General features: G+C 52.2%; 1 protein-coding gene across 8 annotated transcripts in view; it reads left to right on the top strand.

The window, feature by feature from the left end:
- Positions 1 to 14,504, top strand: part of NTM (neurotrimin) — a 959,656-nt gene extending 945,152 nt beyond the window's left edge. For 4 of the 8 annotated variants that reach the window (XM_005884365.2, XM_014531860.1, XM_014531862.1 and 1 more), the window contains 3 exons: positions 1,234 to 1,269; positions 8,114 to 8,146; positions 13,138 to 14,504. In XM_005884365.2, coding sequence (XP_005884427.1) covers positions 1,234 to 1,269; positions 8,114 to 8,146; positions 13,138 to 13,235 — 167 coding nt within the window. In that variant the 3' untranslated portion in view covers positions 13,236 to 14,504. The remainder of the gene's footprint in view (positions 1 to 1,233; positions 1,270 to 8,113; positions 8,147 to 13,137) is intronic. The other 4 variants (XM_005884368.2, XM_005884370.2, XM_014531861.1 and 1 more) reach the window with 2 other exon arrangements.
- The last annotated feature ends 888 nt before the right edge of the window (positions 14,505 to 15,392 follow it).

Raw genomic sequence — 15,392 nt, 5'->3', positions numbered from 1 at the left:
TGCCGTCGTTCTGTGGGCATTCACCCCGTGTGGCATTGGGGGCATTGCTACAATTTCCAGCTTCCCGCAGCCCAGGGTTCTCTTTGAAGAACACATTAAAAATGGTAGCAGGTATTGACATGGTAGCAGAGAATCTGGGTCAAACACCAATGCATGGAGCACACACAGGTTACTCTTCAATGCAAGAGGGCTCGGGGCCTTTACAGGCCAAACCTCGAGGGAGGAAAGTCTGTAGCATCTTCCCCATTTAATCAAGCAGACACCAGTATTTTAGTCTCTAAAGAGAGACCGTTTCGGAGGAGCCCACCACACAAATGCTGCAGGGGAGACACGGTTCCCTGGAAATCGGGACACTCCATCCCTGAGCCAGTGACTGTTTCCAGGCCCCTCGGGCAGCCCCTGCAGCCCCTGAGCTCATTATCAAGGCCACCATCACCAAGGCCTTTGGACAAATATTACCTGATTAGAAGGGTTTCCATGTCGTTTTCTATCCTTGGAAAACCCCCCTCAGCTCACAGCCAACCAGCAAGTTCTAAGGCAGCCTTTACTTTATGGGAATGCACAGACTTGGTGAGGAGGTTCACGCTCCCATAGCATCACAACAAGCCAGCTACGTTACCACCTAAGCACACCCATCCACCTGACCCGAAGGTTGGAAAGTAAGGAAGGCTGGTGCTGGGAGAATCCCCCCTTGGCCGGAATCTAACCCAAATGGGGGCAGGGGTGGCCCTTCCTATCTGGGCCCAGAACCAGTAGGGTTCTGAGCACCTCAGTGGCTCCTGAGGGACCTCCTTCCCATCCTGGAGCCTTGGGAACAGAAATTTCTGGACTTGGTTTTCCAAAGTGAAACAATGGGGTGTGGGTGGGGGACGAAATCTCATCTAGAAAAAAACACACACAAAAAAACATGGGTCCTTTGTTACCATATCAGTACCCAGCTCAGCACAAGCTAAGGGTGGAAGCGTCTGCACTGGACAACGTGCCGGCCTCCAGCCCCCTCACTTCCCAGCCTTCACGTCCAAGTTTGGAAGCATAGAGCACTCACCTTTGTGTCCCCCACGCTGCATTGTGTCCCACCACCTTGGTTGTTGTGTCTTCCTTTATTTATCCATTGCTCCAGAGATGTTTGTGAAAGGCAGTATACAAACTATATATGGCCAATATATAGCTACTGTATATAATATATGTGTTTGTTTTCATTTTTCTCTCCTGTATGTCCCTCACCCGATTTAGAACTAAATGAGCCCACAAGCTCAACTTTGTTGCAAGGTCAGTATCCCCCTTGCTTTATGGTTTCTCCCCCTCCCCCTCCCTGTCCCCGTCTCCCCCACGCCCTTCCCCTGCCCCTCTGTGTGTTGCCTGAGGCTCCTATGTGTCAAGTGGCTTAGAAGATGGCAGGGGAAGCTAAGGTGGTTACTGGGAGTTGGTGAAACCCTTGCCCACACTTCTCTAGAGGGGCTGGTGGGGGGAAAGGAAAGAAACATCATTAGCATCTCCAGGCCCAGAGACCCACAAGTTTGAGGGACTGAGTCAGAACCAACAGGAAGACAGCTGCGACCCACTGAGCAGTTTTCATAGCTCGGGTCCTATTGATGGACGCTCAGCAGAATGGCAAATACCAGGTACCGGAAGTTCAGATGTTCCCTAAAATGCATCACCTGCTTCCCAGGGAGGTTCTTGGGAGCAGGGGAGGTGGGGGGCGGGGGGGCAGGACATGGCACAACATGCTCGCTGGTCAGCATGCAGTTGTCTGGAGTGGGATGCCCTTGAGATCTAGTTCAAAGCCTGGCTTTTAGCAGTTCTGTGCTCTGGGACAAGTCACTAAACGTTGCTTAGACTCAGTTTCCTCTTCTACAAAAGGGAATCGATCTGCCTTATGTACCTTAGAGTTGTTCTCCCATTCAACTGAGGGCGCGAAGTGAAAAGGCTTTGACAACTGGGCGGTGTGTTTGAATCATTAAAGCTGAAAGGCAAGGGCATCTCTCAGTGTACGCTAGGGTTCATTAACTCATTTCTCCAGCCCTTCTCCCCAGCCCCCTTGCATCACCCTCCACTTAGAGCCTGTCCAGGTGTCAGACTCCAGCATCTCTTGCCTCTGTTTGCACAGCCCTTCGCATTCTCTCAAGGTCCACTAGCCTAGCGAGCATCATCTAACAGGGGTCCTCAAACTTTTTAAACAGGGGGCCAGTTCACTGTCCCTCAGACCGTTGGAGGGCCGGACTATAGTTTAAAAAAAAAACTATGAACAAATTCCTATGCACACTGCACATATCTTATTTTGAAGTAAAAAAACAAAACGGGAACAAATACAATATTTGTATTTGCATGTGGCCCGCGGGCCGTAGTTTGAGGACCCCTGATCTATGAGGACTGTGGCCAAGCCTTTGGGCAGAAGTGGGCGCGGTCTGAGTGGGAGAATGCAGCTGTGTGTGCTGCTGTCCCCTCCTGAGGGCACGGCCCACCACAAGCTAGCCCGGCAGGAAGGCAGCTATGGAGACAAGGAGGGGAATGGCTTTCTCACCCTGCACTCCCACCCCCTGGCCTTTCTCATGCCCCCTCACCCACACCAGCCTGTGCGTCCATTCACATCCAGCTGTGCAATCATTGGAGGAGGGCATTTGGCTTGGAGGGCTGGGGAAGAAGTGGGAGAAAATGGATTATCTGGGAAGCTGACCAATGAAGACAAATACTTTTATCATGAAAAACTTGGGGGCTGCATTATTCACCATAGCCATGCAGGGTGCCTTGGAGATGAGCCACAAACGGGAGAATGGAATAGGGAGGAAAAGTGAACTCGATGGAAATGTTCAGGTTTAACGTATGACTCAGCTTACATTGATTGCGCCTCTGTGAGAGGCACATGCACAGATCTGACAGAGAGGGCATCAGACAGTACCTGGCATGGAGGGCCGAAGGGAAGCGTGAGACCGGAGCTAAGACGCTACTGCTCCAAGATGTGCTTTTAGAAGCGACTAAGCTCATTCTGATCACTTAGCTCTTCATCCTCAGGGGGAACGGGAGCTTTTAAACCAGGTGGTGGTTGTTAGGGAGTTAGTGTTTGACGGAAGGTGCACTCAGCTGATGGAGGGAGCATTGTCTACACCAAAGACAGGAACAAAGCCGACCAGAAGCAAGCACATCGCTACCAGGCCGCTGAGCTGGGACCCGAGCAGGGACTCCATTGCCAGGCTGCACCTGCTGAGACAGAGCCGCCCTGCCTCGCTCCCGGCAGCTGTCTGCTGTGCACAGCTGTCTACGGTGCCTGGGGGAAGAAGGGTCTCTCTGCCTGTCTCCACTCTGACTCTCGGGATGCTCTCAACCCTCACGCTTCTCAGTGGAGGCAAAGCAAGGAGAAGGGCCAGAGGTTGTAGATTGTGGGCATCTGGAACATTCCAACATTCGGGTTAGTGTGGTTTTCAGGGTAACTGTTGGATGCTTTTGTACAACTAAGGAGCATTTAGAGAAATATTGTATCTTGGGCATTTGCTTTCTTGTTTAATTTTAGAGGATGTTTATTAAAGTTTGGGGACAGTGAAACAAGAAAGGGTTGGGGAAATGAGCCTAGGCTGACGGAGAAGTGAGAAAAGAGAAGGGATCTTGGGGACAGGGTTAGGCGGTTTGCCGGGAATGAATTGTCACTGACCATTGCCGCCCTGGTTGCAAGCCTCATGGGTCCCTCAGCGTTTAGGAGATGCATCCCTGTGGGGAAAGAAATGGGAAAGGCTTGGGCGTGCAAGCATGCCATCTTGGGCTCTTTTCTCATTCATCTGTGTCTGCCCCCACACCCCCTTCCTCCTCCTTTGCTAGTCTCCCACAGAACAGCGAACTACCTATTTTCTCAGAGCACCCCCCCCCCAAGTTCTGCTCACTTTGTCTCAGGAATACCAAGCGAGATTTGAACAGGTGCCTGGATCTCACTGACAGGGAGCATCGCTTTAAGGGACGTGCCGAGCTGTCTTGCCTCCCCGCTCTGGATAGACTAGAAAGATTCTTGTACAAGATTTCATCCCTCCTCAGCATTTTCTGCCACCCTTGAAATATTCCTCTGCTCCCCTTTTGCAAACACAACAGATGGCCTGTCACCCTCTCGTATTAATATTTGGCGGGGCCGGACTCCTGCCATGAGAAATACGGACTCGGGGATGTGCCGCCATCCCTCACTGAGCTGGCTGGCGGGCAGGAGAGCGGCCCACACTGCAGACTCAGCTGCTGGGTGGCTGTTCGTCTCCCATCACGGTCCTTCGTCTTTTATCTCCTAGGCACGGAGTCAGATCCGATGGTATCAGTGGGCTGGGAAAGGTGGGCTGATTAATGCCTGTGAGCCTCACTGTGACCGTCAAACCAACTTCCTAAAGAGTGGGCACTAAAGCACACTGCATCCGGAGGGGGAAATTGCAGTAGAGAGGATGGGTCCTCCCCTGCCGAGGATTACAGATAGTTCATGAGGCCCAGCCCTCCAGCAGTTAGCATTTCTTTCTTTTTTCTTTTTTCTTTGGTTTACCCTCGCCCAAGGATATTTTTTCCATTGGTTTTTAGGGACAGTGGAAGAGAGAGGGAAAGACAGAAAGAAACATCAATGTGAGAGAAACATATCGACTGGTTGCCTCCCACAGGAGCCCCAACCAGGGCCCGGGCAGAGGAGAAGCCTGCAACCAAGGTACGTGCCCTTGACCGGAATCAAACCTAGGACCCTCTGGTCCTTAGGCCTATGCTCTATCCACTGAGCCAAACTGGCCAGGGCCAGCAGTTAGCGTTTCTATGGCACTTGTGTCTAAATATCAGAAGGTGTAAAAACAAAGAATTCTTATCCCTTTTCTAGAAGGTTTATCTATTCATCCTGACTTGAAACCAGCCTTCCCCTGCCCAGGAGAATCAGGCAGCAGCCCTGGGCTTACGTAGGTACAGGTATGAACATTGGCTTTCCTGCCAAAAAGATTACTTTGTAGGTTGACCAGAGACACTGGCTTGGAGGCTTGGGGGGTGGGGTTCTTTTGTTTTTTTTTCAACCCAGTTTTTCTATCTTTTGAATATTTGCTCCCATTTTACCTTGCCTGCCATTAATATAGTGACAGGAAAAGCACACATTTAGTCAAGCCCTTAGTGAGGAAAACACAGGCCTGGTTTTTTGGGGGGAATTGTTTGTTTGATAGCCAAGGGTTAACTCGCAGTAGCCTCTGTGTCACTGAGTCTCAATCCGCACTGGTTTTTACAGCCTGTAGTTCTTACTGCCCCTAGGGGCTTCTCTTCCCAGTTCTGGGACCCTGGGCTGGGGGTGTGGTGGGGCTGGGCCCCTTGCTTTTCTGGGAAGCCTCCGTAGATACCATCTCCTCCAGATTTAAAAAAGCAGTGCACGTGGGTGCTGGCACAGGAAAAGCACACATTTAGTCAAGCCCTTAGTGAGGAAAACACAGGCCTGTTTTTTTTGCGGGGGATTGTTTGTTTTCTTCATAGCCAAGGGTTAACTCGCAGCAGCCTCTGTGTCACCGTCGCAATCCGCACTGGTTTTTACAGCCTGTAGTTCTTACTGCCCCTAGGGGCTTCTCTTTCCAGTTCTGGGACCCTGGGCTGGGAGTGTGGTGTGGGGCTGGGCCCCCTTGCTCCTCCAGGTGGCCTCCGCAGAGACCATCTCCCTCCGGATTTAGAAAGCAGCCCACATGGGTGCTGGCCCAGCCTGTTCCATGCCTCTGCCCCTCCTACCAGTCTCAGTGTGCTTTCTTCCCTGGGCCCCTTGCTTTTCTGGGAAGCCTCCGTAGATACCATCTCCTCCAGATTTAAAAAAGCAGTGCACGTGGGTGCTGGCCCAGCCTGTTCCGCGCCTCCGCCCCTCCTACCAGTCTCAGTGCGCTTTCTTCCTTCCTTCTCTAGTTGTAGGACTTCCATTCAGCCAGCTTTCTGGCGGTTCTGGATGATGGTGGTTCTGTATTTTAGTTGTAATTTTAATGTGGTTGTGGGTGGCGGCGAGTACAGGCGTTTACCTATGCGGCCGTCTTGTTCAGGAAAGTCCTGCCCTTCATACAAGTAGCATGTGTTGGAGATTCGGGGGGAGTAGCTGGGTAGGAACAATTCAGCTGAAGTTGTTTTCAGAACTTGATTGACCTTACAGAAAATCACTTCTGCAGAAACATGCTTTCAATTTTGTTCTTTTATTGAGCCTTCCAACAGGATAGATGACCAGGTAGAGCCCTTCCCTGCATCCTTACTCCAGCCAAGTCCAAAACAGCACCTGTCACTCTATGGGCCCTGCACTTGCTCTGCTTGGGTTCTGGGGTGAAAGGCCTGTGACTGCTCTATCCCTCTAAGAACCTCTCTTCATAGAGTCCTGCCCTTCATACAAGTAGCATGTGTTGGAGATTGGGGAGTAGTAGCTGGGTAGGAACAATTCAGCTGAAGTTGCTTTCAGAACTTGATTGACCCTACAGAAAATCACTTCTGCAGAAACATGCTCTCAATTTTGTTCTTTTATTGAGCCTTCCAACAGGACAGATGACCAGGTAGACCCTTCCCTGCATCCTCACTCCAGACCAAAATAGCACTTGTCACTCTATGGGTCCTGCACTTGCTCTGCTTGAGTTCTGGAGTGAAAGGCCTGTGACTGCTCTATCCTTCTAAGAACCTCTCTTCATACACCCTCCCTCCTTCCCATGACCCTCCTTCTGGGTACAGAGACTCAAGTCAGTGGAACCTGAATGAGACAATTCATGAACATAGTCCCTCCTTAACTCCGGGGCTGGCTCTTGCAGCCCAGCAGTCACCCCACGGATGGTCCTTGCTAAACACAGGCGCATGGCAGCACCACGCCCGTCTTTTCTCAGCCACCCTGCTCTGCACAAGATCATCTCTGGATCACTCTTTGATCATAGATCCTCCCCCCTCCTCTTACATTTTATCAGAGTGGCTTCCCAGGGTTGCTAATGCCCACTTAGATCAAGAGGGATATCGCATCGCAGATACCTTTTAAGAATAGATCGAGAGCTTGAATGCAGAATTATGCGTTCTGATTCTGGTCAAATGCTTTATTTTAGTTGAGGTCAAGTTATAGCTAAGTTGTCTTTCCTCCTGCATGGGAGATCTTTGCACAGAGAATGGCATCACTTCAATGCAAGAGACTTGAACATCATGTTCTCATTTTTTTCAGCTTTGCTAAGGGATAAATGACAAAACTGTAAGACATTTAAAGTGTACATTATGGGGCGTTGATGTACAGATACATTGTGAAATGACTTTTCATCCTCTTTATATCCAAGGTGAACAACTGCAGAGGCCTGTAGATAAAACTGGAGTTAAAAAATGAGAGATTATCAGCACTTCAGGCCACTCAAGACAGGTGATCAAAAGAAAAGGCTCTGTGGCTTGTTCTGAGAGCTTGAAGTTGAGGAAAAGGGGGTATTTGATGGTCTAGTCAGCAGAGAAGAGCTGGAGCCCCAGTAGTTCCATAGTCAGGTCCCAGCAAGTCCAAGCAGCAACATAGATGCAGGTCTTACAGCCTCAGGTTGGCCCAGAGAGATGAAGCCCTCTGGCCCTGCTCGGTATAGTCCGACTCATCAGGAGAGGTCATGTAGCCAAGTTCCGGGCTCATCTGGCTCATGCAGTCTAGCTCAGCAGTGTTTCTAAGATGAATCCATGAATGCTGGTCAAACTTTTACATCTCAAACATAGCTTGGGTACCTGTTAGTATGTTCAAATTGCTGTAGTATAATTCATTTGTGGGTGACAATTTTATACTTAAGCCCTATAGACTTCACCTAATTAAGGGATAGTAGGGTGGTCAAAGAAGGAAGTTGTTCTACAAAGAAGAATGTATTGGCTTGGAGCCTCAGGCTTGAAGGTACACCCACGTCCCCTGCTAAGGCAAGGGGGAGGTGTTGGCGCTCTTTGGGTAGGCAGCCGAATTTGAACATCCTTCATATCTTTCCCCAACTCACCCATTATGGCAAGTGGCTTTCCAGCAAACCAGAGGGGAGCACGTATGAGGGTTGGGCTGCGGTCAGGACAGCAAGAGGCAAAGGCGAGAGGGCTGGGAGTGCTGGCTCATCCTCCACACCCTCTGAGGGCCGAGCAGGTACCACTGACTGCTTTCTACCTTAACAGTGGCTTGTTTTTTCATTTCTTTTAGAAGTGAAATCTACAGCCCTGACCCCTTGGAAAGGTTGGTATGTTTATTTCCCAGGCAGCTACTGCCTTGGTGAGGATGGGATATGCCAAACTCTGCCTGCTCTCAAGGTGCCTTCTGTTCTGAGCTAACCGCAGGGAGCAGCCCAGTGGGCCTCCACCCGGCCCTGGGGCTGTCTCAATTCAGATTAACCCATCCCCGAGGACATGCCATTCTCCCTGGGTAGCTTCCCCTGGCAGGAGTCTAACTTCTCTGCTGGCAGCACTAATGAGCACCTGTCAGTGCCCGGAATGTCTCCACATCTGGGTGCCCCTGTACCAGGCCTGCCTCTTTCCTTGGGCACCAATGCTCTAATGCACCCATCTTCTTAGACCTTGCATGCTGCCCTTGGCTTACCCCATTCTCTTTCTCCCGCGCTATCTTGCTCTAACTTAGAACTGGAAGGGAAGTGGTGGGAGGAAGAGGAAAGTGGAAGGAAGGGGGAAGGTCTGTGTGAGTCACTAGGCTAGGAATAAAACGGGTCTTGTTTGAGGCTTTCATTCTTGCCAGATGTTTCTGATGAATACTTGACACTCATTAGTTTTCCTGGATCCTGTCCTGATAGTCTCTTTAGGCCTCTGCAGCTCTCTAGTGAGACAGAGGCAATAAAGGCATCCAGCATAGAGTGGAGGTGTGACTGGATGACTAGCGGAGGTCTCACAGGTGTGGCCCATGCCACCAGGTAGCTGGGCAGAGCTGTCACCTGGCCACAAAGGCTCTGGGAGAGCCTTGCTCCAGGACTGGGCACAATGCCTGGACAAAAGGTCATGTCACAGCATTCTTCCGTGTGCTGGGCAGCGGGGGGTGGCTTGTGTGGTCCTCACCTTAACCAGTGCCCGGATGGGGCGGCTCAGGTGCTCCCTCCCCTCTGTATTTCCCACAGAGGAGTGAGTCACGTGGAGTAGCTGTGAGGGAGGGGGAAGGAAAACTGCATTTAGAGATAGAAGCAGAGGGACCTTGGGGGCAGTCACTGGAGCTCTGAGGTTCAGTTTCCACCTGTGGGAGTGCGGACAGCAGTCCTGAGCATGCGTGTGGCTCTTGGGGCTGGGACCCCCCTAAATGCACGCACTTGGCCTGATGTCCCACCCACACCTCCCTCAACCAAGGGCTTTGCAGTGACTTTTACTGGAAAAGAGGGAAACGGTGTTTGGAAGAGAAAATTGAGGTAAAGCAAAAGGCAGGACAAGAGTTTGTTTTGTTGTAATTTCTTTTTTCTTCAAGTAGAATCTTAAGAGAAAGAAGAAAACAGAAAATATGGTCTTATCTACATGTATCACAATGTTCTGGCGCTTTTTTCCCTCCAAAAAGCACTTATCAAATACCCGCCAAGGGCCCCATTAGACACAGAGGGGCTTTAAAAAGCTTGCAGCACAGAGGAGGGAATCAGAGAAGTATAACGCAGGGTGGTAGGCATTTCAATAGTGGGATGCATGTGGTGCTGTGGAAACAAACCACAGCAAGTCAAGGAAGGCTGCCTGGAGGAGGTGACTGGAGGCCAGAACAGGACCTGGAATAAGGTGTGAGTTGAGAAAAACCATTTCAGGCACAGGGACAGAGGGTGTGAGGATGAGAAGGGAAAGGAACATGGTTGGCGGGTATATGCTCGTGTGTGCATGTACGAGTGTGTGCAGGTGACATGAGCTCATGTTGCACGGAGTTGGGGGAAGGGAGACACTGAAAGACATCTGGCAGGAAGAACAGCTAAGGAGGCAGAAAAGTGAGATTATGAAATGCGGAGCACTCTGCCAGGCAGATGGGAGCTTTGTGATGCCCGGAGGAGTCTGGGAGATTTGTAGTGTGATCCGTTTGCAATGTTAGAGACGTGACCCTGGAATTATAAAGAATAAGCCTGAGGGGGTCAAGGCCTGAGTCGGAACCTTCATGGAAGGGACAGGAGAGCTGCTTGGCCACCTCAGAGAGGATGTGTGGGAACCCCTGCCTGTCTCCCCCTCCTGCTCAGCTTTGTGTTGGATAGAGGATGGGTTAGGGCAGTGGTCGGCAAACTGTGGCTCGGCAAACCGCGGCTTGCGAGCCACATGTGGCTCTTTGGCCCCTTGAGTATGGCTCTCCCACAAAATACCAACTTCTGTGCATGGGCCATGAAGTTTCAATCGCACTGTACGTGCCCGCCTGCACGTGGTATTTTGTGGAAGAGCCACACTCACGGGGTCAAAGAGCTGCATGTGGCTCGCGAGCCGCGGTTTGCCAACCACGGGTTAAGGGCGAGGGGATAATGTGTGGATGGGGTGAAGGCAGACTGGATGAGGCTCCCCACAGTGAGTGACAGCCCCTGTGGGTCGGGGACAGGAGACAGGAGCACCAGAGAGTTCCCTGGAGCTTGTCCAGGGTAACAGTGCACCAAGAGGAGGCTCTGGGCAGTTGACGGCCTTTTCCTGCTTCTATGGGAAGAGTTTTCTGACACAACAGGTCGAGACCCCTCCTGATGGGCTCTCTGTGGTGCCACCCAGCAGGCAGCAGGCCCACAGAGGGACTCTCATGCTCTTGGCAATGGGACTGAGCACAGAGGCCCAGAGGAGCACCTGCAGACCGCCCTGCCAGGCGAGGTGCCCAGGGGCGGGGGGCACCAGCCACAACAGCCTCCCCTGCATGCTGCAGCATCCCTCGCCCGCAAACAAGGTTTCCTTTCATGGTAAGGTAACGAGCCAGGCCCTGCTGGGCGGCGTGCCTGGCCTGTGGCATCTCCCCTGGTGGGGGGCCTGCAAGGAGGGAATGCAGGAGAGCATCCATGTGCTGGGCACTGTGCTTTGTTCTCATCTCTGTCCCCACAGGGCCTCTTCTAGGCATGGCCAGGAGGAGGGAGAGGGAGGAGTGAGCCGGCATGAATGGGAGCTGGGTCTCAAAGCTGTGAGTGTTGAGGGGAGCAAGAGAGGAATAGCCATGTGCCCACAGGTGCATGTGGGGCTAGGCGTGCCATGTGCCAGGCGTGCCATATGCCAGGCGTGCCAGGCACATTCAGAGTCCTTGTGCCATGTGCATGTGGGGTGATGGAATACAGCCACTACCTCTGCCTGAGAACATGGAGCCCAGCTCCCACAAAGGCCTGCTGGTCCCATGGACTGCGAAACCCACATGTGCCTTAGACCAGCGGTCGCCAACCTTTCGGACCTCACAGACCACCGGTTGGCGACCGCTGCCTTAGAGTCAGCCTCAGGCACAGGCTCTTGGTCTGAAGGACTTGGGGGTCCAGAGCAGAGGGGATCCCTCATAGGAGGAAAGCAGAGCCTCTCACCCTAGAACCGTGGTCAGCAAACTGCGGCTCGCGAGCCACATGCAGCTCTTTGGCCCCCTGAGTGTGGCTCTTCCCAAGCCTTAGGAGTACCCTAATTAAGTTAATAACAATGTACCTACCTGTATAGTTTAAGTTTAAAAAATTTGGCTCTCAAAAGAAATTTCAATCGTTGTACTGTTGATATTTGGCTCTGCTGACTAATGAGTTTGCCGACCACCGCCCTAGAAGCATACCGGGGAGAGGACAGAGTGACATAGGCAACCGTGAGGGACTATGAGGAGGGCCTTCCTGGCGGAGGCCTTGGTTCTGGGGAGCCGGGAAGGTCCCCTCCCTGCAGGGTGGAGCGTAAATAGCCTCCCTTGTGCCTCTCATTATGAGAACGCGCCCTGCCAAGATATCCGCGTGTTGGGAATGTCAGGTCCTGGACCACAGGACACGGGAGGTTGGAGAGCATGCTGCATTTCAAACTCATGATGATGTAGCCACTGCCCCTTAGTCAGAGATTTCTCCCCACCACCTAGGAAATACAACCATATGGGCAGGGCTTCCCAGCCACGAGTTTTCGGATCCCAAGGAATAATCTCACCTGGAACCAGGGAGCCAGAAGTGTCTCCGATGGTTGGCATCCGAGGCAGGTTCCTTCACCCCCGTGAGCACATGCACTTAGTGGGGACACAGTCTCATTAAACTCAGTGCAGCCGAGCATACAGGTGCCTCTGTGTTGGGTGCCTGATTCGTCTGGGCCTCAACACCCCTGTGTGCTGTTCACGAACCATAGGTCCATCGGTTGTGGGCATTCTTGCCCCCCAGGCTCAGGGAGCCTCCTGGCTTATGCTTCACGGTGATAGGAAAGCTCCTGGGGAATTCTATGACCGCATAGTTTTCTTGCCTCTCATTCTTGGCTTCATTTCAGAGTCTCTGTCTGCAGGCCCGGTGGCGTGTGCCTCGCAGGGGAAGGTGCCGTCCACCTCCCACTCAGACATTCTCCATGCGGTTCCGCATCCCCATCTCCACCTAAACCTTCCCGCACGTCCAAAGACACAGCCAGAGGCCACCTGTGTCTTTCCTGATTCCCACCTCCACTTCCTGGGCGCTGGGTCTGGCTTTTCAGGCGCGTGATGCCTGAACTAGGTCTGCTATTAGCGAGGCCAGATGGGAAGAGGCCAAGTGCTCCAGGCAGACGCCGGGCTCGGCCCGGAGAGGCGGTGATTGGCAGGAGGACGCTGAGCCCGAGCAGCAGCCGCAGCAGGGAGGCAGACTGTGGTGTCCAACAGGTCCTTCCGGCAACAAACAGGTGGAGCTGCTGCAGGGCAATGGGAAGGGTGAGGCAGGCAGTGCGCAGAAGTGGTTGAGTGATGGTGCACACAACACGGGGTCTTATGTTATTGAAGCTCTGTGTGGGCTATTCATACACCTGCCACCTTCTCCTTGACCTTGACCTTGAGCCATAGCCTTAGCCTAGTACACAAGAAAGGAGTCCTGGCCACCAGCACACTTGGACTTGAGCCTCTTGTTCTCTCCTGGCCAGGGTAACCTCCCCATTATACAGAGTGTGTCATGGGATGGAAGCTGTAGAGGGTCCATGTGTCATGCAGCCCCTACATAGGGAGCGGGAACAAACCCAGATGCTCCCCGTTAGAGAGATGGCTTACCAGAGGCGAGGCCTAAGGACAGCCGACCAGGCCACTGCCATTCCCTCTTCCTCTGGCTGCTCGTGACTCGTGTGCTCTCTCCACAGGCCCAGGCGCTGTCAGCGAGGTGAGCAACGGGACGCCGAGGAGGGCAGGCTGCCTTTGGCTGCTACCTCTCCTGGTCTTCCTCCTGCGCCAGTTTTGATGTGAGTGCCACGCCCCCACCAGGGAAGCTGCCGCCACTGCAACCACCAACCCTCCAGCAAAGGCACCTCCGACAGCCAGAGCAAACCCCTTTCCAACTAAGATGTAATCAAACGCCATTCCGAGACACAGACGATTGGGACACAAATTCGAGGGAGGGGAACAAAGAACACTTTGGGAAAACACGTTTCAAAAGGAAATCGAAAAATCGATCGCCTTGCAGGCCGGGCAGATATGTAGGTACAGCTGAGTTTTCTTTCTTTTCCCAAATGGGAGGAGCGCACCCCTGGCTTTGGATACCCGCCCGCCAGCTGCATTGTTTCCGGGGTGGACGAGGGCTCAGCCGCTCTGCCCACTCCAGGGCCCCTGCCAAGGAAAATTCTGGAGTCGGCCGTCCCCAAATTCAATCCGTCACTAGAAGCGAACACAGAGTGAGGCGTGCGCCCCCATGTGCCGCGGGGTCCCCCCCGCTGTAGACTGTGCCACTGTCACGTGTGCAATGAAACGCAAATTTAAAAAGCAAATCAATAAAAAGGAACCTAAACAAAACAGCCTGACGGCGACCAAACCCCACAGTCAGCAGTCACACAGGCCCCGTTCACCTTTGTGTTCCCCTCACTACATGGGCATCGTGGGTCCTAAGGGATTCTGGTTCACTATTAATTCTATTTTCTGACGTGAGTCTAGGACTTAGCTGGAAAACAAGGCAACACTAAACACCACACACATGAAAGGGGTGATGAGAAGTATGTTTGTTAAAAAAGATGAAAATGAATAGTGCACTTCTTAACTAGGTTTACAACCGGTGGACCCCACGCCGGGCATTAACCGCCTGGTGAGGATTTGGCGAATCCACCAAAACAAAACACACACACACATATGATTTAACCAACACGTCCACCAGCGCTACAGCTTTCTCCTCATCCTGGCATTTAATGCAGACACGACTATGCTTCTCCGTGCTGTTTAGAAGTGGAAGGGGGGTCTGCACCCGACCTTGCGTTTGTTGGCTCTGCTTCTTTTGATGACATATATTATACAGTATATATATACATATATATACATATATTTTTTTTGTTAAGAGTTCTAGCCCTTTTCTTTCTCAGCAGGTCCGTTCTCAGACATTACTGCATGCTGTATATGGCGTTAGCTGTGTGTTGACCTTCTAAAAGATGATAGAGTTTACTGGTACTTGTGTAATCAGCTCCTGCCTCTATTTTTTTTTCTTTTTTTTTTGCGTTATCCACATGTCAGAGACATTTATACGCAGTGAAACGAGAAAACGACACTAACACCAGGCACAGCCTCTGTTCCAGGTGTGGCTCCCGGAGGGGGTCCGCCCAGGCGCCGCCCCCTCCATCCCGCACAAACACGCCACCGAACCAGCTAAACAGCCAGTAACCACTCGCTCGAGCCCTATGGGAATCTCTGATGCCTTTGTGACCACTGGAGAATTGAACCCTCTTGGTTTCTTTTATTTAATGTCCCACCTGTGTGCGCGTGTGTATGAAAGAGAAGAAAATGCAGTTTTTAGATAATCTTTTTTCCTCCCCCCGGAGTCTGGGGACCAGAGAGGCCTCGGGGAGGGGTCCTGGGTGTGATGAGGGAAAGTGGGATTGGGGTTCGGGGAGGGAGGGGTTGTCTCTGACTTGACATTAAAAAGTGTTCCATGTCCCTCTTCACCTGGTGTGGTGCCTCATTCTGAAGGGGGGGGATGAGGGGGTGTGGGGAGCAGAGCCTGGCTGGCTCTGGTGTGAAGGACACCGAGGGGGCGGGCTCCTGACTCAAGCAACTGCTCTTTCAGCCCCTCATTGGCAGGAGCTGGGCTCTTTCTGTGGTCTGTGCTTGGGTGACAGGACAGTCAGAAACCCCTTGTCCTCCAAACAGAAGCAAGGGGGCAGGGACTCACAGGGCTGTGTCTCCAGTGCTGGCCGAGGCTGGCCGCACCCTGCTTGTGCCCAAGCAGCTCACCTCCTAACCTGGGCAAAATGTCAATCAAGTTAAGACAGGCTTTTCTGTGAGAGTATTTCGAAGAGGCAGCCCAGGGCGGCTATCACAGAAAAGAAAAGGAAAAAGAGGAAAGGAAAGGAACTTGAAACAGTGTGGCTTGATATTAAATAATCCCAATTCCCATCAACTGATGTTTAGGGGACTCTTC

The sequence above is a fragment of the Myotis brandtii genome, unplaced genomic scaffold (genome assembly GCF_000412655.1).
Source record: "Myotis brandtii unplaced genomic scaffold, ASM41265v1 scaffold826, whole genome shotgun sequence".
Classification (NCBI taxonomy): Eukaryota; Metazoa; Chordata; class Mammalia; order Chiroptera; family Vespertilionidae; genus Myotis; species Myotis brandtii.
Note: the sequence above shows the minus strand (reverse complement) of the source record. Positions and strands in the feature narration are given on the sequence as shown.